The sequence below is a fragment of the Nyctibius grandis genome, chromosome 9 (genome assembly GCF_013368605.1).
Source record: "Nyctibius grandis isolate bNycGra1 chromosome 9, bNycGra1.pri, whole genome shotgun sequence".
NCBI classification, from domain to species: domain Eukaryota; kingdom Metazoa; phylum Chordata; class Aves; order Nyctibiiformes; family Nyctibiidae; genus Nyctibius; species Nyctibius grandis.
The window spans coordinates 10,535,531-10,545,547 of NC_090666.1; the positions used below are offsets into that span (position 1 = coordinate 10,535,531).

Genomic DNA, 10,017 nt, shown 5'->3' on the forward strand with positions numbered 1-10,017 from the left:
AAGTGCCCAGCACTAAGTACTGCGGAAGTTAGTATATACCGATCCCCTCACACTCCGGAGGGAGACTTTCTAGTTTGCACAGAAGTAATCAGTACTTCTGCCGGCCCTATTCATCGCTAGTTCAAGGAAGCTACAAATCCCCAAGCAGAAGCTCTAAAAGCAGGACTAAGGTGTAGTAAGTTAACGATAACCCACTTTCATGTACAGCAGGATTTATTTATTGCCTGTGTGTACTGTGTATTCCTGACCCCAGGAATCTTTGGGGTCTGGCTACTCAGTTTCTAGTTTGAAAGAAATATGGAATATTTGCTCAGCGTAGATATTCTGATTTATATAAAAACAGCAATCCTATATTTTTCATGTCAATGGCGATCCTTTCTTTCAGAGCTGTCGGCCCAAACATTAATGTTCCTTTCCCATAGAAAACTCGCATCCCAGGCACTGATCCTGGCTGGGAAGAACAAAGCATTCTGCTGCTTGTGCCAGCTTCCAACACAAGCTGCTGCATCACAGGGCAAAGCATGAATGTCGATAAACCCCACCCACGTCACAGCATAGTCCAACCCCATGTTACCCAGTGTTTCACGCTCTCCCAGTTGTATCATATATCCTGTTACAGGAGGTGGTCGTCGTAAAGTCCCACCTATTGGAGTCATGTAATTATGTGAGAAATTCCATTTTCCTTAAAAGCAAGGTCTGACTTTTTGTTGGAAAAACCCCAGGTAATCTAGAAGCAGTGGAACAGCAAAAGAAACATCTCAAAACAGATTTTTTCAGTCAAGGTCATAGCTGTCAGGTTGTCTGATACATGGTTTCTCAGGGTTGTGACATGATTTTCCTGCACACTGGCAGGAAAACTCTGAGCAACTGCAGCTGCACAGTTACTGTCAACGATACAAAAGATGACTCTAATTGTTGCCCTATGGTGTAAAGAGTTTGTAATGAAAACAAAGAGCCATGAATACATTATTTTTCATTTTAAAAACAGTCAATATTTCATTAATTCCTGAACTGGCTGTATTATAGCTAATAAGTAAGATTTGCTTTCTTATTATCAATTCTACTGGTGAATAAAGAAGTACTACAGAGCATGTTTTCAAGAAAATTGCATGCCTATAAATACTGTGCTATAAAAGAATTCATCCAGATTCTTTAAACCTAATTTTGACTGCATATTTTTATTTTCAATTTGTAATGTATTGAAAAATGTCTCTGTCTTACCGCTTCTGCTGCAGGAAGCTTGCATGTTGCTGCTCCTGGGAACAAAAGTAACTTGAAAAGATTAGGACCTCATTTGTATCATGTGGATGTTTGAACAGAACAGAAGTGGTGTTGTGTAGAAACAACCCACCCAGAGCAGCAAATGAAGCAGATCAAACTGCACATTTTAAAGTACTACTTTTTCAAAACAACAGCCAGAAGAGAATGAAGAAGAAAAACCGTCAGTGAAGAAACTGAGAACTTTTTGTTCAACTGTAATTTCATAACCACTAAAAAACGTTCATTAAGGTATAAAACCATTACTGTGGTTAAGACAGCTGACTATGGAAATAGAAAGAAATCTCCATTTTAAAAGTTAGAAAAGAGAGAATAGTGAAATTTTGAGTGGTTAATAATCTCCTACTTCATGGAAAAACATCTGCCATGTCATCATGTCAGCAGGAATTATTAATGATTCCCAATGAAGTTTTGTCCCTTACCTGGACTTCTCCTTGCTCTGTCCCTCTAGTAAACAACAAAAATTTTTAAACTTACTTCAGGGACAATTTTTACAAACCCACTTCCCATAGTTACTAAGATGTTTTACCAGTAACTGTTATTTGCTCAAACATACCACAGTTCCTCACCATTCCTCTTTGATACACAATATAAAAGTACTCTTAAAAAAAAAATGTTCTTTTATCAGTCACAAAAAAACATTCACAGAAAATGATAACAGAGTCATGTAAGTGCTGAATGTCTGTGTGTAGAAGTACAGGAATAATTATGCCTAAGTGATGCTCAGGAATCTGCAGGATCAGAAGAGTATGGTGCTGTGTGTTTGTAATTCTTTCCTCATTCTCTGCAGCCCAAAAATTTTCTAAATTTCACCTCTTCCCCACACCTCCCTCCCAGCCATAAGCCTGCATTCAAAATTCACATTACCCTCCCAGGGACTGTAGAGGCCCCACAGCCTAGCTGTGGTAGAAGCTGGCTCAAAATACCATTTATGTGTCCAAGCAAGCACGCAGTTTACAAATGTCAAGAATAAATTGGTTTTAGTAATGCATAAAACCATCTGCTATACACCAGCCTTCTTTGGTTTGAAATTCATGATATAACTCTTGGCTACATCATCTGATTCCTATTTATGCCTCTCCTAGAGGCAGAGCTCTTTAGTCACAGTTCACACTGTTCCCATCACAGGGAAAACTGATACATTTTCTAGTTTATTTTTCAGGGCTCACTCCCCAGCAACAGCTTTTGTCTAGTGAAAGGAAGAAGCCAGTCATATCTTACCTTCCAACGTACTTTGCCTCCAAATCTCACCTCAGCCCCTCACACACATGCTTGTACTCTTTGGAGCTGCAAAGCTTGAAGTCAGTACTCAGGCAGGAATTGTATCAAACCAGTTAGGCATTACCTGGCCAACGCAAATGTTGTTTATTGAAAAACACGTAATTAGGCCCAGGGGAATCTTAAGCAAAGGTCAGGAGGTTAGGAAGGATAGGAATACGTCAATAAAAGTCTGCTCTTGCGTAGCATAGTGGTCCTTGATTTTTTTTTTTAATTTGGTAAAGATCTGTGGAAAACAGGATGAATGGATTTTGCCTACAGACCTCAAGGCCTGACTGTGTAGTGAGTTCGTATTCACATATTCCTCCAAAGAGTGGGGAATCTGAATATTTCACATTATAATTTTAGCATTATCTCTAATGCTAAAACGATGGACTACTCATGGCCTACTCATAGAGTAGCCAGATGGGAGACTTTTGTCACATGTTTTTCTGTATCAGCTAGAACTCTGATAATTGATAATGGCAAGAAGAAAAAATAGTTCAGATAAAAAAGTGGATGAAAATGAAACTAGAATATTGGGGGATGGAGGGTGGTGTATGCATATGCCGTTGTCTTTAATGCAGACAAGTATACCTGTGAATGCCCACTCAGATGCAGCCAGAAACTCACCATCTCTGTTTCTCAAACAGACTGACATATCTCCTGGCTGGGCGAAGGGCACATCAAAAGAGACTCTTCCTGAACCTCACCAAGCAGTATGGTCTCATTATTTGGCTGTCCTGGTAAGATACTCAGTTATGTTTTTAAACTCCCTGTTCTAATGAGCAGAATTCTGAGACCAAATCCTTTCACCTTTGCTTGTCACTTTCTTCCTTCCCAGAAGGAGTCAGGATTTCCTCTTTATTGTATTTTCTGGGATGTACACTGACCTAGAGTTTGCACCTTTCATATTGGTACTGTTGTGATCTGACAGAAAACTATATCTGACTTGCATATGTCAATTTTTTTTTGAGTGTTGATTGTGGCAAGATGCTCTACAAGTATCAGGGAAAAGCACAGAGCTGAAGGTCCTGGAGGGCGGCACAGGGCGTCAGGGGAATGGAAATTCCCTGAGGTCTGGGCTCTGCACTCTTCAGAGCTAGCTGCTATATGGACTGTATGGAGATAGGTATAAATATCATCTCTGCGGGCACTTAGGCTCCACTCATCTCTGTAGTGCCAGATATAAATTACGAGAGTATCATTGTCAATAAAATCTGAACTGAAATCCCTCTTCAGTCTTCACTGCTACATCTGCTGATTTGAGTGCACCTATTACCCTGCCAGAAAATTCAAAAGGGGAACCTGGCTTAGAACAAAAATGATAATGCGTACTTATTTAGTACTGGAGAAGGCTGCTACAATGGTAAGGAAAGCCAGAGAAAATTAAGCACTGCAGAAATAAGAGAAGGTTAGAAAAAGTAGCTACTGAGGATGAAGAGAAGTTCAGAACAGCCAGAGAATTTGGGCAAAGTAATTTCCGATAGGATAATTAATAAACATCGTACCAGGAATTGTTTAAGTGCAGGAACAAACACAAAATATTGCTGTTGCCATATGTGAGAGGATCATTTCTACTCTGCTCTCCCATAACCTTCACTATTTAGGTAATTTAGCAACCTGCAGCTGATTTAGGGCAGAATTCTTCACTGGTCATTACAGGCTGAATGTCTCAAGGAAGTGCTAGTGTACATCCAGGTGGATGCAGAAGGCCTATACCATGGTCAACTTAGCTGCCAGAAATGAAGGTGAACTGGAATATACACAGGTTCTATGGGGACACAGATTCACAGCCAGCTGTGAATGGTGACAGAGGTCGTGAGGTTGTTGATACAGGTCCAAAGCATCTCTTCACTCAGGAGGGGTAAACTTAGAAAATAATTTACTTGAACTGCTTTTAGATTGCTTAAGAAAACTAAGTTCTTGGTCCCAGTGTATAGGAATTGTCAAGGAAAAGAAAAAGAAGAAACAGTTGATTCATGATTAGGAGTCAGACACATGATTCAGGGGATATCTGAGCTACTACTTGCTGTGGCGGAAAAAAATTGCCCTGAATAATTATTCTTGCTTTGCCCAGGTAAATTTATTGGAAGACTTTACAGCTTGTAGAAGTGGATGTGTGGTTCAAATCTATTTTTACCAATCATGGAACACATTTCTCTGAGCAGGCTGCACTTGAACAGGCAGAAATTCAGTCATTTTGCAGTGACATCAGGTGTGTGATCTTGACCATTTTTTATCCCCAAAACAACAAGTCAGTGGAAAATTAAGGGAAAAAATCCCAGACTGATGTCAGAATACTAAAATGCCTTCAGAAAAAGGATATGTCATCAGATGCTACTTTTACTTAATGCACTACAATTGTAGGTCAACACTGAGAGAGCAGTTAGCACCTGCAAAAATTGGCAAATTGAGAATGTGAATGTTTATTTGTACAGTTGGAGGTGGTGCCAGAGGAAGGGGCAAGCGGGGAAAAGTGAACCAAAAGAGCAAGGAGATCTGGTGTTCTGGGAGCTGCTGCCACTGCAGGAACGTGGCATAGAGGGCTGTGGGGATTTGGGTTCACCGTTATGGAGCCAAGAAGATGGATTCACAGCTGTGAAACAGAGACACATGCTGCCAAGTTTTTGGGTTGCAAGGTGAAATTTTGATAGCAAAGAGTCAAAGTAGTAGGTAGTAGCTGAGAAAGAATGATGAAATGCTTTAAGCTCCAGCAGCTTTGTGTCTCAGCTAGCATTTAGTGAGTGAGAGTGTCAAAGAGGTGCAAAGAAAACAGGATTTGAAACTAGGACTAGCTTTTTGTATAAACACGTACAGAAGATACCGTCAAAGTCATTACAGCTACCTCCTGCAAGTAAGTATCTTTGCTGGTAGCGTCTCTGAACCACATCACAGCAGCTCTAGCTAGACAAGTAGAAGACTTGACATTTTAATGGTGGCCCCCCGAGGAGGAGAGCTGAGAAACTAAGTGTTGGCATGAGTGCACAGGCTCCCTCAGAAGGGCAAAACACAGGGTCAGAGGGGAAAGGTTCATCTTGTCATTGCTGCTTTCTAACATGTAGCCACTTCCTGTTTCTTCTGAGAATGGTGAATAAGAAATGAACTTGAATTTGGGCAAAGCTTCAAGGTTTTTATTGAATGGTACATAACTAATAAACAAGATTATACACTGTCGGTATTTTCATGGAAAATAGACTCAGTTAAACACAGCAACATACTTCTGCCTTTTGGATAGATGCTAATTTAGCATTTGTAAAACGCAAGGGCCCAGCAGAGCTGAAACATCCTCCCAGCAACAGCCTAAGAGGGCTCCTGCTGGGCAGCCTTTCTCTCCAACCGAGCTGTCAGCACTGGCTCAGATACCATCAAGTTAACTCCAGCGCTGCACTGCTGGGACACAATGCCAGTGAAAGGAGCTGAGCTCAGGTTTTTAGAGCAGCAGTGTCATCAGTGCCAGCCTATGGTGATGCCTCTGTGGAAGCGCAGAGCACTAGTGCCAGGAATGGGACCAATAAATAGCAATGCAGGAAGCAAGTCAACATTCCTTCGTACATTAGTGTGCTCCTCTGCCCCCTCCGCCCCCATAGCATTAGCCTTGCAATGACACACAAGCCTCTGTCGCAATAGTGTTTGGATTTCAGTTGATCAGTAGACATGGTGAAATTTAACAGTAAGATGCTCAGCTGCAACAGCAATAGCTCTTAATGCTATACATATATATATGTATATATATATAGACTACATATTGGTACAATACAACTCAAAGAATCAATGGCCTAATGTAGCCATTCTTATGTGACAGGGTTAACCTTGAAATATTAATGCATAAACTATTTATTCTCCTCCAAACCATAGAAGTTTCAAAGAATATTCTCTCTCCTTCCCATACACCTTTGTGATAAGACAGTTAATTTTATTTCTTTAACTTAAGTGAATTAGCAGACTCTCCATCCCAGCTAGAAAATGATCTCTCTCCTTGTTTCAGTCAACAGTGATGTGGAATGGAATCACTTTTTTCTCTAGCTTTTCAGAAGGCATTTTCACATAGACCCCAGTAGTGAGACATCGTCTTCTCTTTATCTATAAAATAGGGGAAGACAGTGAAATAAACAAGTGATCATAGCATAATCATTGACCAGCACATTTTAGAGAAAAATGATGGGTGTTCTGCCTTTACCGAGTAGGAGGTATTCTAGACACCTTTCCCTGTCACCCCTCTTTGTAAAATATCCATTGTGACCATTTGAGGGAGAATCAGGAATTACAGGGGCCATTTATGTAAAAACAGAGTTCTGCCGTTCATTTAGCCCTTTGAAGGACCTCCTGCTGCAGAGCTCAGTGTTGATTCAAAATTAGGAGTGTTCACACGGAACAGTTTCATTTAGCTCCTAGGGACAAGGGCAGATTGAAAAATATGGGACAGGCATACTGTTTGGTTTTAAGCTTTGGCATCAGGTTTATTTCTAACAGATTGTGAGTACTCCAGACCCCCATGGAAAGAGGCAACCCAGGCTTATAGTTTGCATGCCTTTGTCTTTGTGCGGACATTTCTAGCTGTGAAGTTAAAAATGCTGTAAGTTACAACTCCCCCCATCACAAAGGGAAGCCTCTTCACAGAGGTGAACAGTGAGAACAGGAAAATGAAATCCTGGGATTTTGAATGAATCAGTTGTGAAATCAGAGCACACATGAAGACTATTGCATTCGATCCCAGAAGCATCCAGGACTCCAACCTGTTCTAAGCATCCAAACCTAAGCCAAGGGTCAGTCTGGCTGATGTAAGCTGACTGCTTTCTGGTACTCTGGCAACACAAATAAGCCATAAACAAGTATAAATGGCAGCTCCAGCAAATTCTCTTATTCTGCATTATTGTTACAGCATTGCACCAGTAAAAAGGAGCATCCCAGCGTGTTTGTTCCCAGTGTTCTTCCCTGTTCTCATTTCTTTCTCCTTGTCCTTGGCACACAAAGGGGTTTTATTAGCAGGAGGGGGCTGAGTTGATGGGACTTACCGCTTTGCCCACAAGAATGGCTGAGATGATGATACTGTAAAGAAAAAATCCTGAGGCAGTTGCTCCTAACAGCCAGAGATATATGGCAGTGTCTGGACAAGGTTCTGGATCTAAAACATGATATCACACAAGTCATGTCACACATGAGCCTCATAAGGAAGCCCCTAGAGTCATTAAGTTAGCCTCCACACTGCTTTTCTCTAGCATGTGCTATCCCAGGATACTACCAGGTCTAAGCTCTGAGTTCCTGCCCAGTCAACCTCCAATGAAAATAGGCTTTATCTGTAGAAGAACATACACCTTACTCTCAGCTGTTTCTGCACTTACATATCTAACTGCCTAGACATATGTGTACACTCTGGGGTATTGCTTATGCTGTCAAACATCCATACATTGCTAAATACATTGCATGCCTATGAATATACCTGCTTTAAGGTTGTGAAGGGACTTCGGAAAGGAATAAGACCTAATCATGATTTTCAGTGCTTGAATCAGTGTTCAGCCTCACTTCTTACAAACACAACTTTGAAGACCTTTGAGACATAATAGCAACTCCCCTAACCTGGAAATACCACAGTACTGTAAAGCTGCTTGGCTTACCAATGACATAGAGGTGCGTCCCATTTCCCTTGTTCATAAAATAGGGTGGAGGGTACATCCGCTCCATCTTGCAGACATAAAGACCAGTATCATTAGCTTGCAGGCCAGTGAGGGTGAGGGTCACATTGTTTCTGCTAGGGCTAACATGGCACTGAATGACCTCTTCCACACTGAACATTTTAAACTCCGTTGTGTAGGTTGAAGCACAAATCTCAGTGAAACGGTCACCCGTCTGTTTAAGCAGAGTCACTCGAATTTCCTTTGCATTCCCAATGTGCTTGTATTTACACACCAAGCTGGCAACTCCTTGCCTGTTGGCCAGCACGATTGCTGGCTGAGTCACTTCCATTACTGTAAGGAAGTAAAGAGCATGATGGTAAGTGAACTGTCAAGAAATGATCTGCAGTCATTTACTTGAAACCTGCACAATAGGAGCGGAGTCCTACGACCTCCTATTATCCATGGGTAATTCCTAGAAATGCTGCTAAACCCTTCCAAAAAAAGGACTCCAAGACACATAGGCACTGCATTAATACAATTTAAAAAGCTCAGTCACTTGCACTCCTGCCATGCACTCAAGAAGTGCTTTGATTACTGTAAATTATATTATAAATCTCAGCAATTACTTGTTGCTTAAATAGTAGGTAATTTGTCCCACTTACTGGAGTAATGACCTTCATGCTTCAGTTTCCCTCAACACAAACTGTTTAATATATGTAAGAAAGCAAAAAAACAGACTTCAGATGGTAAAGCTGAAATTTGAAATTTGAAATTTAAAATTAGGTAAACCACAATTTCTGCCTGGTAGAAATAAGCATGTTGACATTTAGAAACAAACAGGTTGACATCCTGTATGGAACATGGAACATGGAACAGAACCATTAGGGTAACAGTAAAACTGAATGGAAAACCTGTTTGCATATTTTTGTTTCTGATCTTTTTGCGCCTCATTTTTAACCAGCTATTCCCAAGCCACATTACAGCAATAGTGTATACCCCAAGCCACAGTATAGCAACACACAGCAAAGCCTGATAAACATACTGCAAAAAATCGTTACAAATCTTAAAGGGAAACTGGTGTACCATCTACATCCCCACTGGCTGCTTTTTGCAACTTCTGTACTCTATCCTGCTACCCAATGGGAAGGTTTTGACTTTTGCTTTAATAAGCTGTGAAGACTCAGTATTATTTGTTCAATTTCGTTTTATATCAGTCCATTTTGGGGCAGGGCTTATCTTCTTCAGTTCTGCAGTGCAAGAATTTGGGATGAAGAAGAGTAGAATTCTCCATCCATTCCAACCTTTATATCCATGTTATCAGCTGCCAACAACTTCACTCACAGGGCCTGGTTTGTCAAAATCTTTCTGCCTTCTTGAGCTACTCAGAATCCTGCCCAATCTCTCTACAGATGCTACTGCTCTAAAGTCTGTGTCTGGTTTTCCAGATACCTCACGGTGCCCCAAGACCTCGTTCCCAGACTGTCCTATGGAGGGGTCCCATGTCATCCCCCTCTCCCTGTTGTACTCAGTCCATCTCCTGCGAAGATGTGAAACTGAGAAAATGTAGACACCCCCAGCTACCTTGCCTTCTTCGTCTACCCACCTTCGGCAATGGCAGTGGCTGTGCAGAGAAAGCCCACGGTGACCAATATTGAGAGCATTCCTGTGCTGGGACAGATGCTGAAGGGGCTGAAGGTGGCTGATGCCTTCAGACTGTAAGACAAACTGGAACTCTCAGGACTGGAAAAAAGGCGACACCTTTCAGGATACTGAATCTTCGAAATGTTTGAACCCACACAGAGTCAGTGTGTATATATATAGCTTTGATCCCAGATGCTGTACCTGAAAGTAATATGAAGCTTTGTTT

At 41.3% G+C, this 10,017-nt stretch overlaps 1 protein-coding gene across 1 annotated transcript; it reads right to left on the reverse strand.

Moving 5' to 3' along the window:
• Positions 1-6,519: 6,519 nt before the first annotated feature.
• Positions 6,520-9,811, reverse strand: CTLA4 (cytotoxic T-lymphocyte associated protein 4). The gene is made up of 4 exons (XM_068408176.1): positions 9,754-9,811; positions 8,151-8,501; positions 7,551-7,660; positions 6,520-6,618 (listed from the first exon to the last, which is right to left on the reverse strand). The coding sequence occupies exons 1-4, from the start codon at positions 9,809-9,811 to the stop codon at positions 6,520-6,522; spliced, it is 618 nt and encodes a 205-aa protein (XP_068264277.1).
• Between the last annotated feature and the right edge of the window lie 206 nt (positions 9,812-10,017).

Bases quoted from the DNA above. Each gene is read 5' to 3' on its own strand.
- CTLA4 (XM_068408176.1), bottom strand. From the start codon at position 9,811: ATGCTCTCAATATTGGTCACCGTGGGCTTTCTCTGCACAGCCACTGCC. The intron at 8,502-9,753 runs GTGGGTAGACGA...ACTTCCTTACAG, and splicing joins AGCCACTGCCATTGCCGAAG to TAATGGAAGTGACTCAGCCA. The intron at 7,661-8,150 runs GTAAGCCAAGCA...ATCATGTTTTAG, and splicing joins GACGCACCTCTATGTCATTG to ATCCAGAACCTTGTCCAGAC.